This window comes from Danio rerio, chromosome 13 (assembly GCF_049306965.1).
Source record: "Danio rerio strain Tuebingen ecotype United States chromosome 13, GRCz12tu, whole genome shotgun sequence".
In the NCBI taxonomy this organism is placed as follows: domain Eukaryota; kingdom Metazoa; phylum Chordata; class Actinopteri; order Cypriniformes; family Danionidae; genus Danio; species Danio rerio.
This window is the reverse complement of record NC_133188.1, coordinates 35,861,860-35,884,545: the sequence shown is the minus strand read 5'-3', so window position 1 is coordinate 35,884,545 and position 22,686 is coordinate 35,861,860. Positions and strand designations below refer to the sequence as shown.

General features: G+C 37.5%; 1 protein-coding gene across 1 annotated transcript; it reads right to left on the bottom strand.

The window, feature by feature from the left end:
- Positions 1–19,930: 19,930 nt before the first annotated feature.
- On the bottom strand, positions 19,931–22,471 carry rdh14a (retinol dehydrogenase 14a). The gene is given in 2 exon segments (NM_001006031.1): positions 19,931–21,189; positions 22,133–22,471. Coding segments are annotated over 2 exon segments (861 nt in total). The 5' UTR covers positions 22,376–22,471; the 3' UTR covers positions 19,931–20,571.
- Between the last annotated feature and the right edge of the window lie 215 nt (positions 22,472–22,686).

The following is a 22,686-nucleotide window of genomic DNA, read 5'->3' as shown; positions in this document are numbered from 1 at the left end:
GATAGATAGATAGATAGATAGATAGATAGATAGATAGATAGAGGTAGATAGATAGATAGATAGATAGATAGATAGATAGATAGATAGATAGATAGATAGATAGATAGATAGATAGATAGATAGGTAGATAGATAGATAGATATGTAGAGGTATATAGATAGATAGATAGATAGATAGATAGATAGATAGATAGATAGATAGATAGATAGATAGATAGATAGATAGATGTAGATAGATAGATGTAGATAGATAGATAGATAGATAGATAGATAGATAGATAGAGGTATATAGATAGATAGATAGATAGATAGATAGATAGATAGATAGATAGATAGATAGATAGATAGATAGATAGATAGATAGATAGATAGATAGATAGATAGATAGATATGTAGAGGTATATAGATAGATAGATAGATAGATAGATAGATAGATAGATGTAGATAGATAGATAGATAGATAGATAGATAGATAGATAGATAGATGTAGATAGATAGATAGATAGATAGATAGATAGATAGATAGATAGATAGATAGATAGAGTGCGAGCATGAGTCAAACAAGCCAACCCCCGCTTCTTTACGATGTTTTGATGCTGAGATATAGCTAGTGTTATATCGTTGCTAGGTTAGTCTGTTTTGTTGCTATGGAGTTGATTGACAGCTTAGACTGATGATGTATCAAAGCTTCTTGCCAGTATGAACAGTTAAAAACAACCCCCATGTCTCTATCACACTGCAGCATGACAATATCAGTCTGAACCTCTTTAATGGCAGTCTATGGGACTGTTGCTAGGGTGCAGTATCTGGTTGTTAGGGCGTGGCTAGAAAGTTAAAAGGCCATCAGTGATTGGCTGCTGGCTAGACTGAGTTAAATGAGCTCAGCCATTAGCCTGTAGGACAGTCTGATGCAGAGTTATGAGCTCACAAAGTTTGATCCCATGTAAAGTCAATGAGAGTCTTTTGCAATGGAAGTCTATGGGACGGTTTCTAGGGTCCAAAAGTGGTTGTTAGGGCGTGGCCAGAAAGTTTAAAGGTGATCAGTCATTGGCAGTTTGATAGTCTGAGTTAAATGAGCCCAGTTAGAAGTCTGTGTGACATTCTGATGCGGAGTTATGAGGTCACAAAGTTTGATCCAATGTTACGTCTATGGGATTTTTCCGACGGTCCCGGGACGTTTTTCGGAAAACCGAAAGTCGGATCAGTCTGAGGAGACATAGCAACCCGAGTCAGAATAGTTCGGAAGTCTGACCCGAGTTTGATGGTCATAGCTTGAAAGCTCTAGGAGGAGATGAGTTTTGATTTTTAGTCTCAGAAGAAGAAAATATAACTAGAACCTAAAGTTCGTTGACGAACTTTGATGTTGGCTTGAGAAAGCCAACGTGACTGCGCCGGGGACTCAAAGGCAGTTGGCAGGAAGCACAGCGGTTGAGAAGTGGTTGCTAGGCGGTTGCTAAGATGTTGCTAAGGCATTCCTAGGTAGTTGCTAGGGTGTTCTGAGTGGTTTCTAGGCTGTTGCTAGGGTCCACTGGACTGTTAATCGGAAGGCCTCATTTACATTTTTGATCAAATCGAGAGAGAGAGAGAGAGAGAGAGAGAGAACTGATTTGTTCAGGTTGTTTAATGCAGATCACTATAGTATAGTTAGTATTTATAGTATATATTATAATCTGAACAAAATTACATTATAATAAATATCATATAAAGAAAAATTTTAAATTAAAATACTAATGAAACAATAGCACATACATTTAGTTAATTTGTCTTTTATTTAATCAGTCTTATCAGTTTTGCAGTTAATAAAGAGTACAGTCAATTTACAGTAATTTGCAGCGTTATATATATAGTTATAGTTATATAGTTATATATACAGTTTACAGGAAGAAAATCGCATTAAATACAATATTAGGCCATCTTCATCACGTGGTTAATTCTGACCAATGACGTTGTTTCACCCCACTGGCCACTAACACAATGTTATAATCGTAATATTTAATTGTCATCACCTGGGTGATTTTATTTTTTTGGTACAGCATAGGCCAAAAGCTTGGCTTTCATTGTCATTATCACAAGTGAGGAGAAGGCTCATTTGCGGTACAGAATATTCTGTTTTGAAAGAAATATCTGAAGTAAACTTATGTTTTTGCCAACATAAAAGGGGGATAAAAAATAATCCTTATAACCCTAACCATAAATGTGTGTGTGTGTGTATGTGTATATATTTATATATACACACACACACACACACACACACACATATATATATATATATATATATATATATATATATATATATATATATATATATATATATATATATATATATATATATATATATATATATATACACTGTTGAAGTCAGAATTATTAACCCCCAGTTGATTTTTTTTCCCTTTTTTTAATATTTCCCAAATGGTGTTTAACAGAGCAAGGAAATTTTCACAGTATGTCTGATAATATTTTTTCTTCTTGAGAAAGTCTTACTTGTTTTATTTCGGCTAGAATAAAAGCAGTTATTAATTATTTAAAAACCATTTTTGGGACACAATTATTATCCCCTTTAAGCAATTTTTTTTTTTGATAATCTACAGAACAAACCATCGTTATAAAATAACTTGCCTAATTACCCTAACCTGCCTAGTTACCCTTATTAACCTAGTTAAGCCTTTAAATGTGACTTTAAGCTGTATAGAAGTGTCTTGAAAAATATCAAGTCAAACATTATTTAATGTAATCATGGCAAAGATAAAATAAATCAGCTATTAGAAATAAGTTTTTAAAACTATTATGCTTAGAAATGTGCTGAAACAATCTTCCCTCCATTAAACAGAAATTGGGGAAAAAATAAACAGGGGAGCTAATAATTCTGACATCAACTGTATGAATATATATATATATATATATATATATATATATATATATATATATATATATATAGGGCTCGAAATTAACTTTTTTACTTGGTAGCACCGGTGCTCCCAACTTCAAATATTCAGGGGCACCAAAAAAAATTTAGGAGCACCAGAAAAAATTTAGGAGCACCCACCAAAAATGAATGAGCACCGCTGCAAATTGCTTTTTAAGGGATTTATTGTATTTTAAAACAACATCAATAGGACTGACAAAAACCAGAAACAACTATCTAACTAATGCTGTGAAGACATTGATATTTGTGTGCAATAATTCTAAAATGAATGTCTAATAATTAGGCCATAGAATATTAATGATGATGAAAATGACAATAATAGTAACAATGAATTCCATTTCTCATTATGATACTGCCTTGAATGTGCATGAATGTAGGTTATCTGCTATAAAATGTCTGTTACTTTATATAAAATAATTGTATAGTTTGCATCAAACAAAAATGAAGCATTGCAGTTAGAAATATTGATTTTGTACTGCTGTTTTTATATGCATGTCAATTTAATAAATAATATTTCTGCTACAAAACAAACAAAAGATTATAATAAATAATTCAATTCAATGATGAAAGCTGCAAAGCAGTCATCAGTAAATAAATAAAAAAATAATATACACCTCAAAAAAGAATAGACGAAAGAAAGTAAAGTCTCACTTCTATCACTCTTTAAAAGTTTTGGTTTCAGTTTGTGTCAATTTAAAGGTTCAGTCTGAGCTGATCTTCTTTTTTCTGTGTTTGTGGAAAAGCTGGCGAGTCAGCCGACCCAATTTATGAGCAGGCAGAGCAGGATTCTTGCACTAACCATCGGCGCAATACTGGTCTTTGTTATGAGCCGCAGTTTCAGTGATCTCAGCTGGTGGATCATTATTCACCACGTGACGTGTCACGATCTCTCTCATCTACACCTCAATTTTAGGTGGGGTTTGCAAACCTGTGTGCTTTAAGTTTTTACTCTTCAGCCGTTTGCATTTCCCGTGGTCATAAAAGCTCCTTCCCTGTCATCTGACAGCGGAATACCTTGAGTGATTGACAGCTAATATGAACCAATATAGCAGCAGGGAAGAGCGATTCAGCACGTTTTTACAAAAAATCAAAACAGGTTGCACTACTACCATTATCAGCAGTCGCACTAATGCGCCCAAATATGTTATGAGGTCGCATAGATTAATTTTCAGGCGCATATGCGACCAAAATGGTCGCAATTTCAGCTTCAAATGTTGTAACAAGCACGTCTGAAATGAGCCCGAATTTCTGTAGATTCAAAACAGTCAGCACGGATATCCCCGCCTCTTAAAGGGCCAGTACTAAATTACAAAGGGCTCAAAAATGGTTCTCTGGCGCCATCTCGTGGACACTCTGACACGCTTTGAGTCTGTATTTTACAAATTTAATATAAAAAAATATTTATAGGAAAACTGTTATTTATAATTACACCAAATAAATATGATAATTATCTTCAATTTAAAGCACATCTTTTGGCCAAATTTGAGGATTGTATACTTTTTTTATATGCCCCAAATACTCGATTGTAATATTTACAATTTTTTAATTCAAAAAATTTTTAATTCAAAAACTACAAATCTTATCGGCATGAGGACATACAGCAACCATCTCATGGGCAATAGACAGCTTTTGACCAAATTTGGGGCTTGTAGCATCTAAGCCCTGGGAGGAGAAGCGATTGCTTTTTTTTGGTCAGAAGCCGGAATAATAATAAGAATAATAATAATAATAATAATAAGAATAAGTTTAAGTAGCATTACAGTATGTTGGCTTTCTCAAGCCAACATAATAACTAGACAGTAAAGTTCGTCGAGACAAACTTTGAGGCTGGCTTGACAAAGCCTGTTGGTAATAGTTTATTTAGTTTAAAAACAGTTTGAAAAAGTATAAGTAGCATGTTATTAGCATGATTTTAGCATAGATTAGCAAGTTATTAGCATGAATTAGCATCTTATTAGTACGATTCTAGCATGGATTAGCATGTTATTAGCATGATTCTAGCACGATTTAGCATGTTACTAGCATAATTCTATCATGAATTAGTGTGTTATTAGCATGATTGTAGTAAAATTATCATGTTACTAGTGTTTTTCTAGCATGAAGTAGCATGTTATTAGCATGATTCTAGTATGAATTAGCATGTCACTAGCATGAGTCTAGTATGAATTATCATGCTACTAGCATGATTCTAGTATAAATTAGCATGTTATTAGCATGATTCTAGCATGAATAAGCATGTTACTAGCATGATTCTAGCATGAATTAGTATGTTACTAGCATGATTCTAATATGAATTAGCAAGATTCTAGTATGAATTAGCATGTTATTAGCATGATTCTAGTATGAGTTAGCATGTTATTAGCATGATTCTAGCATGAGTTAGCATGTTACTAGCATGATTCTAGCATAAATTATCATGTTACTAGCATGATTCTAGGAAGAACTAGCATGTTACTAGCATGATTCCAGTATGAATTAGCATGTTATTAGCATGATTCTAGCATGAATTAGCATGTTACTAGCATGATTCCAGTATGAATTAGCATGTTACTAGCATGAGTCTAGTATGAATTAGCATGTCATTAGCATGATTCTAGTATGAATTAGCATGTTATTAGCATGATTCTAGCATGAATTAGCATGTTACTAGCAAGATTCCAGTATGAATTAGCATGTTATTAGCATGATTCTAGCATGAATTAACATGTAACTAGCATGATTCCAGTATGAATTAGCATGTTACTAGCATGATTCTAGCATGAATTAGCATGTGCTAAGGTGTTGCTAGGTGGTTGCTAAGGTGTTGCTAGACGGTTGCTAGGGTGTCCTAAGTGGTTGTTAGGTGGTTGCTAAGGTGTTGCTAGGCGGTTGCTAGGGTGTTTTGAGTGGTTGCTAGGTGGTTGCTAAGGTGTTGCTAGGTGGTTGCTAAGGTGTCCTAAGTGGTTGCTAGATGGTTGCTAGGGTATTCTGAGTGGTTGCTAAGGCGTTCCTAGGTGGTTGCTATGGTGTCCTGAGTGGTTGCTAGGTGGTTGCTAAGGTGTTGCTAGGTGGTTGCTAGGGTGTTATGAGTGGTTGCTAGGTGGTTGCTAAGGTGTTGCTAGGCGGTTGCTAAGGTGTCCCAAGTGGTTGCTAGGTGGTTGCTAAGGTGTTGCTAGGTGGTTGCTAAGGTATTCTAAATGGTTGCTAAGGCGTTGCTAGGCGGTTGCTAGGGTGTCCTGAGTGGTCGCTAGGCCCTTATCAAGGCATTACTAGGCCGTTGCTAGGTGGTTGCTAGGCAGTTGCTACGGTAATTTGGGTGGTTGCTAGGCAGTTGCTAGGGTCCCTGGTTGGTTACTAGGCAAGCCTCACATACATGCTTGATAAAACATTTATACTTAGTAAGCATTTCTAGCAAGTTACAGTACTTGGCTAGTCAATATTAGCATGTAGCTAATCACTGCTAGCATGTGTAGCATTTAGGAAGTTCCGTTTGCTAGCATGAGTCAAACGAGCCAATCTCCAAGTCTCTACGATGTTCTGATGCTGAGATATAGCTGTTGATGAATGGTTGCTAGGGTACTCTGTTTTGTTGCTATGGGCGAGGTTACAGAGTGCACTTGAATGTGGTTGGCTGTCTAAGTAAAATGAACCAACCCCCATGTCTGTATGACACTGCTATGCAAAGATATGCATCTTGGCCTATTTTAATGGAAGTCTATGGAATCAATTTGGGGGCGTGGCTTGTGAGCTTCATTATCATATTGAGATGCTCATTGGTTGTCTGAGTCAGATGAGCCATCCCCCAAGTCAATAGGACACTGCTAAGCAAAGATATGCATGTAGGCCAGTTATTAACATGAGTCTAGTATGAATTAGCATGTTACTAGCATGATTCTTGTACAAATTAGCATTTCATTAGCATGTTTCCAGTATGAGTTAGCATGTCATTAGCATGATTAGCATATGAGTAGCATGTTGCTAGCATGATTGGCATGTCATTAGCATGTTAGAATTATAAGCATTCGATAGCACACCTAATTACATTCTATAGGACAGTTGCTAGGGTGCAGTATGTGGTAGTTAGGGGTGTGGCTAGAAAGTTAAAAGGCCATCAGTGATTGGCTGCTGGCTAGACTGAGTTAAATGAGCTCAGCCATTAGTCTCTATGACAGTCTGATGCAGAGTTATGAGCTCACAAAGTTTGATCCCATGTTAAGTCAATGAGAGTTTTTTGTAATGGAAGTCTACGGGACAGTTGCTAGGGTGCAGTATGTGGTAGTTAGGGGTGTGGCTAGAAAGTTAAAAGCTCATCAGTTATTGGAAGTTTGGTAGTCTGAGTTAAATGAGCTCAGCCATAAGTCTGTATGACAGTCTGATGTAGAGTTATGAGCTCACAAAGTTTGATCCCATGTTAAGTCAATGAGAGTCTTTTGAATGGAAGTCTACGGGACAGTTGCTAGGGTGCAGTATGTGGTAGTTAGGGGAGTGGCTAGAAAGTTAAAAGCTCATCAGTTATTGGCAGTTTGGTAGTCGGAGTTAAATGAGCTCAGCCATTAGTCTCTATGACAGTGTGATGCAGAGTTATGAGCTCATAAAGTTTGATCCCATGTTAAGTCAATGAGAGTCTTTTGAATAGAAGTCTATGGGACAGTTACTAGGGTCCAAAAGTGGTTGCTAGGGCGTGGCTAGAAAGTTTAAAGGTGATCAGTCATTGGCAGTTTGATAGTCTGAGTTAAATGAGCCCAGTTAGAAGTCTGTGTGACAGTCTGACGCAGAGTTATGAGCTCACAAAGTTTGATCCAATGTTAAGCCTATGGGATTTTTCCGACAGTCCCGGGACGTTTTTCGGAAAACCGAAAGTCGGATCAGTCTGAGGAGATATAGCAACACGAGTCAGAATAGTTTCGAGGTCTGGAGCAAGTTTGGTGGTAATAGCTCAAAAGCTCTAGGAGGAGATAGAGTTAGAAATTTAGTCTCAGAAGATTAATAAAAAAAAAAAAAAAAATAATAATAAGTTTAAATAGCATTTCAGTAGTCTGGCTTTGACAAGCCAGCCTAATAAGTTTAAATAGGATTTCAGTAGTCTGGCTTGCTACACAAGCCAGCCTAATAATAATAAGTTTAAATAGTAGAACAGTAGTCTGGCTTTGACAAGCCAGCCTAACTAGACAGTAAAGTTCGTCGAGACAAACTTTGAGGCTGGCTTGACAAAGCTTGTTGGTAATAGTTTATTTAGTTTAAAAACAGTTTGAAAAAGTATAAGTAGCATGTTATTAGCATGATTCTAGCATGAATTAGCATGATTCTAGCATGGATTAGCATGTTATTAGCATGAGTGTAGTACAAATTAGCATTTTATTAGCATGATTCTAGTATAAATTAGCATGTTATTAGCATTCTTCTAGCATGAATTAGCATGTTACTAGCATGATTCTAGAATAAATTAGCATGTCACTAGCATGATTCTAGTATGAATTAGCATGCTACTAGCATGATTCTAGCATGAATTAGCATGTTACTAGCATGATTCTAGCATGAATTAGCATGTTACTAGTATGATTCTAGCATGAATTAGCATGTTACTAGCATGATTCTAGCATGAATTAGCCTGTTACTAGCATGATTCTAGTATGAATTAGCAGGTTATTAGCATGATTCTAGCATGAATTAGCATGATTCTAGTATGAATTAGCATGTTACTAGAATGATTCTAGCATGAATTAGCATGTTAATCGCATGATTCTAGCATGAATTAGCATGTTATTAGCATGATTATAGTATGAATTAGCATGTTACTAGCATGAATCTAGCGTGAATTAGCCTGTTATTAGCATGATTCTAGCATGCATTAGCATGTTACTAGCATGATTCTAGTATGAATTAGCATGTTATTAGCATGATTCTAGTATGAATTAGCATGTTATTAGCATGATTGTAGTATGAATTAGCATGTCACATAGCATGCTTAGGTGGTTGCTAGGGTATTCTGAGTGGTTGCAAAGTCGTTGCTAGGGTGTCCTGAGTGGTTGCTAGGTGGCTGCTAAGATGTTGCTAGGGTGTTGCTAGGTGGGTTGCTATGGTGTTCTGAGTGGTTGCTAGGTTGTTGCTAGGCAGTTGCTAGGGTGCTCTGATTGGTTGCTAGGTGGTTGCTAAGGTCTTGCTAGGTGGTTGCTAGGGTGTTCTGAGTGGTTGCTAAGGTGTTGCTAGGCAGTTGCTAGGGTGTTCTAAGTGGTTGCTAGGTTGTTGCTAAGGTGTTGCTAGGTGGTTGCTAGGGTGGTCTGAGTGGTTGCTAGGTGGTTGCTAAGGTGTTGCTAGGTGGTTGCTAAGGAGTCCTAAGTGGTTGCTAGGTGGTTGCTAGGTGGTTGCTAAGGTGTTGCTAGGTGGTTGCTAGGGTGTTCTAAGTGGTTGCTAAGGCGTTGCTAGGCGGTTGCTAGGGTGTCCTGTGTGGTTGCTAGGTGGTTGCTAAGGTGTTGCTAGGTGGTTGCTAGGGTGTCCTGAGTGGTTGCTTGGTGGTTGCCAAGGCGTTGCTAGGCAGTTGCTAGGGTGTTCTGACTGGTTGCTAGGTGGTTGCTAAGGTGTTGCTAGGCGGTTGATAAGTTGTCCCAAGTGGTTGCTAGGTGGTTGCTAAGGTGTTGCTATGTGGTTGCTAGGGTATTCTGAGTGGTTGCTAAGGCGTTGCTAGGCGGTTGCTAGGGTGTCCTGAGTGGTCGCTAGGCCCTCACTAAGGCATTACTAGGCCGTTGCTAGGTGGTTGCTAGGCGGTTGCTAGGGTAATTTGGGTGGTTGCTAGGCAGTTGCTAGGGTACCCTGGTTGGTTACTAGGCAAGCCTTACATACATGCTTGATAAAACATTTATACTTAGTAAGCATTTCTAGCAAGTTACAGTACTTGGCTAGTCAATATTAGCATGTAGCTAATCACTGCTAGCATGTGTAGCATTTAGGAAGTTCCGTTTGCTATCATGAGTCAAACGAGCCAATCTCCAAGTCTCTACGATGTTCTGATGCTGAGATATAGCTGTTGATGAATGGTTGCTAGGGTACTCTGTTTTGTTGCTATGGGCGAGGTTACAGAGTGCACTTGAATGTGGTTGGCTGTCTAAGTCAAATGAACCAACCCCCATGTCTCTATGACACTGCTATGCAAAGATATGCATCTTGGCCTATTTTAATGGAAGTCTATGGAATCAATTTGGGGGCGTGGCTTGTGAGCTTTATTATCATATTGAGATGCTCATTGGTTGTCTGAGTCAGATGAGCCATCCCCCAAGTCAATAGGACACTGCTAAGCAAAGATATGCATGTAGGCCAGTTATTAACATGAGTCTAGTATGAATTAGCATGTTACTAGCATGATTCTTGTACAAATTAGCATGTCATTAGCATGTTTCCAGTATGAGTTAGCATGTCATTAGCATGATTAGCATATGAGTAGCATGTTGCTAGCATGATTGGCATGTCATTAGCATGTTAGAATTATAAGCATTCGATAGCACACCTAATTACATTCTATAGGACAGTTGCTAGGGTGCAGTATGTAGTAGTTAGGGGTGTGGCTAGAAAGTTAAAAGGCCATCAGTGATTGGCTGCTGGCTAGACTGAGTTAAATGAGCTCAGCCATTAGTCTCTATGACAGTCTAATGCAGAGTTATAAGCTCACAAAGTTTGATCCCATGTTAAGTCAATGAGAGTCTTTTGTAATGGAAGTCTACGGGACAGTTGCTAGGGTGAAGTATGTGGTAGTTAGGGGTGTGGCTAGAAAGTTAAAAGCTCATCAGTTATTGGCAGTTTGGTAGTCTGAGTTAAATGAGCTCAGCCATTAGTCTCTATGACAGTCTGATGTAGAGTTATGAGCTCACAAAGTTTGATCCCATGTTAAGTCAATGAGAGTCTTTTGAATGGAAGTCTACGGGACAGTTGCTAGGGTGCAGTATGTGGTAGTTAGGGGAGTGGCTAGAAAGTTAAAAGCTCATCAGTAATTGGCAGTTTGGTAGTCTGAGTTAAATGAGCTCAGCCATTAGTCTGTAGGACAGTCTGATGCAGAGTTATGAGCTCAAAGTTTGATCCCATGTTAAGTCAATGAGAGTCTTTTGAATAGAAGTCTATGGGACAGTTACTAGGGTCCAAAAGTGGTTGCTAGGGCGTGGCTAGAAAGTTTAAAGGTGATCAGTCATTGGCAGTTTGATAGTCTGAGTTAAATGAGCCCAGTTAGAAGTCTGTGTGACAGTCTGATGCAGAGTTTTGAGCTCACAAAGTTTGATCCAATGTTAAGCCTATGGGATTTTTCCGACAGTCCCGGGACGTTTTTCGGAAAACCGAAAGTCGGATCAGTCTGAGGAGATATAGCAACACGAGTCAGAATAGTTTGGAGGTCTGGAGCAAGTTTGGTGGTAATAGCTCAAAAGCTCTAGGAGGAGATAGAGTTAGAAATTTAGTCTCAGAAGATTAATAAAAAAAAATAAAAAAAATAATAATAAGTTTAAATAGCATTTCAGTAGTCTGGCTTTGACAAGCCAGCCTAATAATAAGTTTAATAGGATAACAGTAGTCTGGCTTGCTACACAAGCCAGCCTAATAATAAGTTTAAGTGAGATAACAGTATGTTGGCTTTTCAAGCCACCATAATAATAATAGTTCACAACCAGTTTAGTCTGAATAAATGTTAAAAACTTTCATCTTTGAACTAAAATGTTTTTCAAAATTCCTATCGGAAATATACTTTTCTGATTTTAGCACTGCTAAAAATGTGGGTGGGCACTAATACACAGTGTTGCCAACTTAGCAACTTTGTAGACTCCCCAAGTGCCACTACAAATCTAGTGCCTTTTTATGTGTTACTGGAGTCGGCCTCTTCCCCGTCTCAGAGCACTACAATAAGCTATACAGCCTTGTATTTTCAGAGCAATCATAGCTATGATATTTGGAGAAAAGAACATTGTGAGAGCCTGTGAGTGTAGAATTGCATTTATAAACATTTTAATAAAAACTTTTAATTACTAACATTCTTGTGGCTCAGTGGTTAGCACGGTTGCCTTACAACAAGAAGGTTGCTGGTTCGAGTCCCAGTCCGGCCAGTTAGCATTTCTCTTTGGAGATTGCATGTTCTCCTCGTGTTGGCATGGGCTTCCTCTGGGAGCTCTGGTTTCCCCCACAGTCCAACATGTTTTCATGCAAACATGTGGTATAGGTGAATTAAATAAACTAAATAAGCCATAGTGTATCTGTGTGAATAAGTGTGTATGGATGTTTCCCAGTACTGAGTTGCAGCTGGAAGGGCATCCGCTGTGTAAAACATAAACTGGATAAGTTGGGGGTTCATTCCGCTGTGGCGACAACTGATGAACAAAGGAACTAAGCCGAAGGAAAATAAATGAATGAACTTACATTCTATGCACAATGTATTGCGAGTTACATTGTCACACAGCTATGTGATTCCTTCCTGTATGTATGTGAATTGAGTGATTCAATAACATACTCATCAAGACAGTAATCACTCCTTAAAATCCCAATCACTTTTTTATTCCTTGTTTATTTGAAGTAATGGGCAATTCATTTAGTTGCTGAATTAGTTGTTTTGAATGGAATAAATGAATAAATCACTGTCTTCTCTCAAAGACTGCTGTCAAAATCAGCCTTTTGGTATGATCCAGTTGAATGGTGCAAAAATCAAAGATCCTTTCATCATGTACAGTGGACCACTTCATAGTATAAATTGAGATGCTTCTCAACACCCCAACAGAAAAGCCATCATTGACAGATACAATAATCCATACTCACCTGCACTTCAAAACAAGCTGCTTCAGTAGCCATTACTTTTTCTCTGTAGCTAATTACAGCCGCTACTCAGCAGGCAAAAGACGTCAACATGATGTTAGATTGTACTTCAACATCGTGGAGATATTGCAATTTGTTTGGAAATGAAAATTGTGTTGTCATCAGAACCCAACGTTAGGCCGATGTCAATTTCCAACATCCAACCTAAAATCAACCAAATATTAATGACTAATGACGTTAAAGCTTGACGTTGTGTGGACGTTATCACTATGACATTTATCAGACTTTTTCTACCAGATTTTGGTTGCCATACCTGACGGATAAACTTCAGTATTTGACGTCAGTGTGGCGTTGGTTTAAGATGTTGGCTTGACGTTAGATTTTGGTCACTTTCCAACACAACCTAAAAGCAACCAAATATCAACGTCTAATGATGATACAGTTTGACTTTATGTGGATGTTACCTCTATGACGTCTATCTGACGTTAGATTTTGGTTGCCATACCTAAAGAATAAATGTCAGTATTTGACATCATTATAACGTTGGTTTATTCTGTTGGCTTGACGTTAGATTTTGGTCACTTTTCAACACAACCTAAAATCAACCAAATATCAACATCTAATGATGTTATAGCTTGGTGTTGTTTGGATATTACCACCATGACGTCTATCAGACATTGGATTTTGGTTGCCATACCTGATGGATAAATTTTAGTATTTGACATCAACGTGAAGTTGGTTTAAGATGTTGGCTAGATGTTAGATTTTGGTAATTTTTCAACGCAATCTTAAATCATCCAAATATTAAAGTCTAATAGTTTTACAGCTTGACGTTGTGTGGCTGTTACCTTTATGACGTCTATAAGACATTTGATTTTGGTTGCCATACCTGATGAATAAATGTCAGTATTTGACATCAATATGACATTGGTTTAAGATGTTGGCATGGCCATTTTTCAACACAACCTAAAATGTCAATGTCATCTGATGTAGTTATTGGACGTCAAAATAATGTCCTTAGATGCTGGCTAGACAATGAATTTTGGTCACTTGACATCACAACCTAAATCTAAACTAATATTAACATCTTAGTCTGGTCTTTCCAAAGACATTACACACATCATTATAAATGGCAAGCAATGATGACCTGTTGTTGTCTATTCAAAGACATACTTTTTTCCCTTTAAATTTTTGTATGGATGCGTTACATAACTTGGCCACCTGGAAAGTCCAATACAATCTGACTTACGCTTATATGTGCTGTCATGGTCAAGCATTCAACCAGAACCACACAGAGAACCCCGATTTCACTGTTTGATTCTCATGAACTGCTCGAGCCATTCTCAGACTGAGATTTAAAACTTAAGTTGTGCTTGTTTTGGACGCTTGGTATGTTTTTACTTTCACAAGCACTTGGACAGAAATCACCCCTCCTGCCTTCCACATTTCTATCTGCGGCAATGTTCAGCGTTTGTAAATCATGACAAAATGGAGCCCCAGAGTTCACATTAATGGCTCGGATCTCACCGTAGAGCTCTTGATTGAGTGATATTAAGGGTTTCCTGTAAAATGATGTTTGGACCCTTGGCTGTTTTTATCCCAAACGCCTTCAGCTCAGAGATTTGCATTTATACCATGCTGGATTGTAATGATCTGCCATTTGTTCTGATGAAAGGCTTGGATGCTGATAAGCGATCATTTAGAAAGTGAGAAAGGTGACAGGTCTCTCGGAGGTCACATGATTTTTCATGATTTGCTAATTTCTTTATTAGATTGAATTTCTGATGCGACTCCAGACACTGCTGTCTCGCGTCATTTACACTGTCAGTGTGATTTGCCATTTATTTACTGTAATCCTTGATGTAGCACTTTTAAGGTCAGCTTTTATCATTTACATAAAAAACTAAAGCAGAACAAGATTTATCTCTATATTTTGATGATAACCTGTAAAAACAATTGATATGCATATTATATTAGCGAATGACATCTCGATATATTAGCATTTCGAAGTCAAATAAGACATTTAGGAGTAGCGTTTTAAATAACATTGAGTAATTTCAGCTGCCCTCCCTAATGGAGCTTTTTTAAACGTTGCATTGTTCTTTTGTCAAGAATTACTCCTGGATTTACCAGTCTGGTCAGCATGTCGATAAATCCACACTCAGACCCCAGGAAAGCATCCAAAAAGCTCTGCTAGTGCAATCTGTGAAATGTCTTGAGTTATCAGTTTAAGTTTGGCTTCAAGAAATCTACACATTTCCCATGAAGAGATTTACACCTCAGGAATCATTTCCATGTGCGAATAGTATGATCGAATAATGCTGAAAAATGCTGAAATGTTTTACTTAGCCTGCTACATACCAAAATATTTCTCCAAACCCGGAGAAAAGCTCTTTTTTGTTTTGAAGAGTGTGTCAAAACACTGGGCTCTACCTCAGGGGAAAGACTCTACCATACGTCTGTACACACACAACCCGTGGCCAGGTCACTGCTCCAGAAGAGCGAGCAATCAATCAAATTACCTGCTAAAATAAAGAATAATAAATAGTTTGAAAAGATGTTTTCGTTCACCGCTCACTCAGCTTCTGTGCCAGCAGATCTGTATTGGTTCTGTTGAAAGTGTTTTTGAAAGCTCTTGTGCAGTCACGGTTAAGGCTGGGCTGAAAACATTAAGGTCACAGGTTTGATCTAAGGTTGGGGTTACTAATAAAGTGGGATATTACCAGATTTACAGGCCTTTTGTTATCATTTTTCCCTTTGGCAAAGCATTGTATCATGGTGTTTAGTTTTTTAGGACAGATATGCATTGATGATTAAATGTGCATTAAACAATTAAGTCAAATGGCAAATCAGTAAAGCCTAAAATTGTTCATACCCCTGACAAATTCTGACTTTTCTTTTTATTCTTAAGTTTTTTTAGTTTTTATTTTTACCTGAAATGACTCAAACTTTTGCCAAATGATATTATGATGTGCAAGAGTATGTATCAATGTGGAAAAAATATTTATCAGCTTTGATTTACCTTTGAACAAAGAGTGGCATGTCCAAAACTTTTCATACCCTTCTCAATAATCTATAGAGAAGCTTCTATTGGCTATTACAGCAATCAACATCAAGAAGGATAAACCACATTCTACAGGAGTAACTGTGGACACAAGAGCAATTTGTCTGAAAGGGATGTCCTGGTGGTAACCCGGATTGTATCTAAAATACAAAAAACATAATACCACAGCTGCCCAACTCACTGCAAAATTAAACTTGCACCTCAACACTACTGTTTCCACTAAAATGATTTGTCAAGAGCGCCACAGGGTCCGTATACAGTAAAGAGTCAGGCTGCTAAAACCAAACCTTTGGTCTCTCATGCAAATGTCAAACCTCAGTTTTAATGGTGCCATTAGCAAAAATACTGGACTGTGAACAATGTGAAACGTATTGTTCTCTGATAAGTCCACTGTTTTTTACACATCCGGGAAAGTTACGGTGTGGAGAAACCCCAATAAAGTGTACCACTCAGACTGTTGCATGCCCAGAGTAAAGCATGGGGGTGGTACATACGAATTAATTATTGTCGTCTAAAACCAGACATTCTTTTTGTTTTCCAAAACAACTAACAAATAAAAATATCAATCTCTAAACATGTTTTATATTTTAAATGAGGGAAATAACCATGTGTTATAGGTGTGACCAAAAATTGTCAGCAGGGGTGACCAGCGCTGGAGGGCCTAGATTTCTAGTTTATCCAGTTAGAGCTTAATTAGCTGCTTCAGGTGTCTTTGATTAGGGTTGGAGATACCGGCTGTTTCTCAATATGCGTTCTTCAGCGATCTTGAGTCCTCATGTTCTCGTGTAATGTTACATCATCCATCAAAATTCAGTTCCAATACTCAAGGCCGCAAGTACAGAGGACACGTGAAAGTTCCCGGTTGTGTTCTTGATGTCAAGGACGCACCAAACTCGCTCTAGAAGTGCCAGAAGTCATTGCGACTGAGGTGGGAAGCGCAGCATTTAATATAGGTTTATTATTAAAATTCAGAGATATAACTTATTTACCGCAGGAGTTTCCCTAAATGAGATGGTGAAAGAAAACATCACCATGAAAATCTTAATAAAAGAAAAAACACATTAAGGGTGTTTATTTGTTGAAATTCATATTAAAATCTGTTTTATTAGTGATGTGCAACGTATATTTGTAAAGTCTTTATGCATAGTATATATTGTGAAATGGGGGAAAACAATAAATCATTGTATGAATGCTGTAATGTTTAAATAATTTTTGGTTAAAGATGCGTGAGGGTCATACGTGACCATCAGGAAGAATGCAGCATCTCATTTCTCACAGGACACGTTTTCTGTCCTTGAAGTCTCCCAAGTTCGTTCTTCCGATATGACCATTAGACCGGTCTCAGCAAGAACACAAGTCCATTCTCTGCGTTCTTGGAATTGAGAAACAGCCAAACTCTCCAGTACAACAACCCTTCGAGTTTAAACACCCTGATTTACAGTATAAAACACATGTGCACATTTTTGTGAAAATTCTGTATATTAAGCTGTACAACGCAAAATAAATAATGCTTTTTAAAATTATAAGAGTTGGCTCTCTATAACACACACAAAAAAACGTATTTAATTTAACATTTTTGCATTTATAAGGAAAAAGCTTGGTTATAAATCTCTCCTTTACGCATGTGGCAGATGTGAAAATGGCACTTGAGTTACTTTGAAAAATCAAATATTGTTTGAAACTGCTGACAGGTACATTGAGTATTTTTACATGACTGTAAAGAACTAAACTACACACACACACACACACACACACACACACACAAAAACTTTAAAAAGTGCTTCACTATATTGTTGAACATAAGTTTGACATTTGAACTGCTCATCTTTAGGTTAGCTCTTAAGATTGTCAACACTAAGCCAACCAGGACCGAGATCTTTATTCCTAAAATGAAAACTGAACTGCAAGAGTGATCCCACCTAGACATTCTGGTGCCATCATCCTGGAAATGCTTTCAGCAACTTATAAGGCTGGAAAATTTGACTGCAAAAAATAACGTTCATATCTCCCTTCCTTCTTTCTATCACAGAAAACAAACATGCGGGATAATAAACGAGAGAGGAGCTCTGTGTTTGAGTTGGACGAGACGCTTAGCACAAACGGTGGGAAAGGATGCTGGCTGCAGGTTTGTTCTGCGAATGGAGCTGAGGTGAGCAAAGCAACGCAACCAGAGAAATGCTTAACCTAAAGCCAAACCACCAGATAAGATATAAGGGCTTTGCCATGAATTTCTATATACCTCAGGGTGTTTGCTGAGTGATATTTTGTCTTCTGGAAGAGGAAAAACAGGATGAGGTGGAAAAAAAATAATGTGGAGGTGAAACAACTTAATGTGATTGTAATCAAAGCATCACTTTGTTTAGCAGCTTGGCATTCTGTCGCTGATGTGGCACCACTTCGAAACGCGTCATTAAAGCCATTAACTTTGGTAATTTCCCCAATTTTCTTTATTTCAAATACAAACAGTCTCCAGCTTTTTTACGGCCAAGCGCTCCAAGACCTCCCGTTTCACAGGGAGCTATCAGATGAACGCTGGGATATCTTGGGGGCTTTCTGGCTGATCGAAACATACTCTAAATGATCCTGAAAAAGCACTAATGGCAAACACAGGTGGGAAAAGCATTACGAACACATCAGGGCCGCTACCATTCTCATATACAGACAGCTAACGCTAAGAGAAAACACTGAAGGCAGTGGTGATGAAGAGTGTGCTGTGTGTGCTTTCTTTATGTAGGCAACAGTTGAACTGTACTGTAACCACTCTTCCAATGCTTAATTAGACAGTAAGTGAACTCTGAAAGTAAAGCAGGCTATTGCTCTAATTCCAAAATTGTTCTGCTAATGAGCCTCACAAAAACAACCATCAGACTATTTTTCAATTAAATAAAGCTGCAGTTAAAATCTGAACTATGTCATCTGTACAGTGCAATATTTATTTGTTAGACCAAAAAGCCTCCCACAAACAAAACACACTGCAAAATTACCAGGATAAACACTCAGAAATGAAAATGTTTAGCAAGAAAACTGTTCATAATTGGTAGTACCACACATGTAGTGTGAATCAGAAGCCTTCATATGGATGAAAAAAATAAACAAATATATCAGAATATTTTTTAAAAAATTAAAAGCCTTCATATGAAAATAATAATAATAAAAAATATATATTTTTTCATCCATTTATTTATTTATTTTTTAATATTTCCCAAATGATGTTTAAAAGAGCAAATAAATTTTCACACTATTTCTGATAATACTTGGTCTTCTGAAGAAAGTCTTATTTGTTTTATTTCTGCAAGAATAAAAGCAGTTTTACATTTTTAAAAAACATTTTAAGGTCAAAATTATTAGCCACTTTAAGCTATAAATTTTTCGATAGTCTACAGAACAACCATTGTTAAACAATAGCTTGCCTAATTACCCTAATCTGCCTAGGTAACCTAAAAAATATCAAATAAAATATTAGTTACTGTCATTATGGCAAAGATAAAATAAAATAGTTATTAGAAATTAGTTATTAAAACGTTTGTTTAGAAATGTGTTGCAAAAAATCTTCTCTCTGTTAAACAGAAATTTGGTATAAACGGGGATATATATATATATATATATATATATATAGACTCATTTGCCACTTAATTAGGTACAACAGTCCAACTGATTGTTAACGCAAATTTCTAATCAGCTAATCAGCCAATCACATGGCAGTAACTCAATGCATTTAGGCATGTGGACCAAGACGATCCACATTGGGTGCCATTCCTGAGAATTTTTGCTGACCATGTTCATCCCTTTACTTCCAGCATGATTACGCTCCATACCAAAGCACGAATCATCTCAGACTGGTTTCTTGAACCTGACAAAAAGTGTACTGTACTCAAATGGCCTCCACAATCACCAGACCTCAATCCAATAGAGCACCTTTGGGATGTGGTGGAATGGGAGATTCGCATCATGGATGAGCAGCTGACAAATCTGCAGCAACTGCAAGGAATATTACCAGTACCTTGTTGAATCTATGCCACAAAGGATTAAGGCAGTTCTGAAGACAAAAATGTGGCTAACCCAGTACTAGTAAAGTGTACCTAATAAAGTGGCCAGCGAGTATGTGTGTAACAAGAAAGTAATTTTTTGAAACCCTTTCAAAACTAAACTTTTATTTTATTCCTGTCAAAATACACTGATCAGCAATTATTCCTTTAAAAATATTATTTTCTTTTAATATTATTAGTTATATCTCACTCACTCACTTACACACACACACACACACATGAAATGCAGGTATTGCTACTGTACATTTCCTTTGTTTAGAGTATCTTAAAACTGAGCATGTAGGTTGTTGAGTAAGTAAAGTACAATTAAATGCATAAACATTCCACTCTTAACAGAAGGGACTGTAACAACCCAATACTGCGATCAAAAATTCTCATTATGTGCACTTAGTCTCAGTCAGTGAAGTGTCCTTGTACACTACTGACTGCAGTCTTGTCCCCCTGTTTAGATTGAGTATAGCCTTAGCCAACGTGTCATAAAAAAACATAAAATAAAATGTGATAACAGATCAGTTTCATTAAAATATAAATTCCTTAAATATATATTGACAAAAGCATTGTTACTGTTGCAGCATATCTACAAATCTGCCTGCTGTTACTGAGTTAGCATTTCAAATGCACAATACATGCATGTCAAAAACAGCTCCCCCCTGTGGATGTTAGCATGAGTATGTTTTAAAAGTTTGTCCAGAATACATGATGGGGATAATCTGTTAGCTTTTATTTTCTCAGAGTTGCCAATTTTGAAATAATCATGGACATACGTCTTGTAAAGTGTAAGATTTAGGTTGTGATGCCCACCATTACTTCACTGATGTCCCACAGTTTCTTGGCCACCTCTTCATCTGTGGCTTTAGCTAACAACTGTTCCTCCTTGCAGTCAGCAAAGCATTTCCCTTGAACCCCCTCCACATCCTCAGAGCAGGCCAGATAGACAGACGTCTGCGCCCCCTCCTCAGGGGACTTGAAGAAGGCCCTTGATGCCAAGTTAAACAGAGGCTTCACCAGCAGTGGGATGTGGACATGTCTGCCCAGGTTAGTTCTCACAATTCCTGGGGTGAGAGCGTTTACTGTGACTCCCGTCTCTTTAAGTTTGTGCGAGAGCTCCAGCGTGAACAGAAGATTGGCTAGTTTACTCCGGGCGTAAGAGAAAGCTTTGTCGTAGCTCTGCTCACTGTTTAGGTCATCAAAGTTTATTTCGCCATACTTGTAGAGCTTGGAGGAAACCACGATGATGCGGCTTGGGGCAGAGCACTTGAGGAGGTCCAGCAGGAGGTTAGTGAGCAGGAAGTGACCCAGATGATTGACAGCAAACTGCATCTCGAAGCCGTCTTCTGATTTGGTGTAAGGGCACTGGTAAATTCCTGCATTGTTAATCAGGATGTCGATTCTCGGCTCTTCCTGTTAGAGATACAAACAAAAGCAAAGTTGAAGGTTTTGCAGTGTTCTAGAATGAACATTTTATTCAGTTAATCAGTTTTTTTACACAAAATTAAACCGATAAATTTAAAAACGTTAAGTATATTAACTTACTGTTTTTAGTACAATATCCCTTTAAAATGTTTTTAGAAATACGTCATCGTGACATTATCCAAGTGTTTATTTTTCTTGCCTATTAATGCATGTATGGATGTGATTTTTCTGTATTTTCCAAACTTTATGGGGTGACCTCTATAATTTTCTGTGAAATCAGTGCTACATCCCAGCAACTGAAATTTCGTAAGTTTTGTAAGATAATATGATATTACAAAATCATTTTTTATAATGAACAATAACTATTAAAAGAAGGGACAAAAATAGGAAAAATTAAAGTTACAAACTATTTTTAGCCATGTAAGATATTTTTTTCAGGGTGGAATGTTAAAGTAGGCCTATATTAGGCTACTCTATTCAACTAGAATCAATATTTAAGGCCCTAAAACAATGTAATGGCTTGAAATAGTTTTAATTATTTATGCACTAGTAGTTATCACTTTGGAATAAAGAGTCAACTAAATTACAGTAAAATTTATGTTCTAAATCCTATTTTTCTTAAGCAATAATAATGACAATGTTCTAATGGATGAGAAAACATGCATTTAGAAACAGACTTTGAAAAATAAACCTGTCATAATTAAAAATGGTTCACTACGCCCTTTAGTCATGCGCGCGCAGCCACGTGCACCTCCCAAACATCTCGCGCTTTCAGATACAAGCGCGTGACTCTTGTGCACTCTTTGTTGGTAGAATAGAGCACTTGTTACTAGTAGAAAACTATACAGTAAAGCACCATAACGTACGCACCCTATGCTTTATACATATCCAAAAAGGACAAACACATTATGTGCTTGTTTTGGTGAGGTACCTTTATTATCCCTTCGCAGAACACGCGGACAGATTTTAGCGACGCCAGGTCCAAGAGTTTGATCACCAGTTCCCCATGCTCTGGTCCGGCCTCCTGCTTGATCTCCTGGGCCGCTTTCTCTGCTCGTTCTCGGTCTCTACATGCCATAATCACCCGGGCCTGACGCCGCAGCAGCTCCGTGGTCGTGGCTTTTCCAATGCCACTGTTCGCCCCGGTCACGATAACAGTTTTGCCACGCAACATGTCGACGCTTTCGTCTTTATGTTTGTAACGGGGAGTAAATGCTTAACTGCTGATCCTTCTGGAGCCATCGACAACGACCCGGACATCAGTAGGTTTGTAGGCGTAAACATTCACGCATGTGGGAAGCAGCAAGAATGTTTTTCAACTACATAACCCAGAAGTCATTGCGGGTCAATCCCAAACCACGTGCATCTGTGGTACACGATAACAACGATATGAATAACGATAACATTAATCTATCAAACTAAAATGACAGTTATTTTAAACTGAGCTAAAAAAAATAACGTTTGTTTCTTATACATTGTGTACGT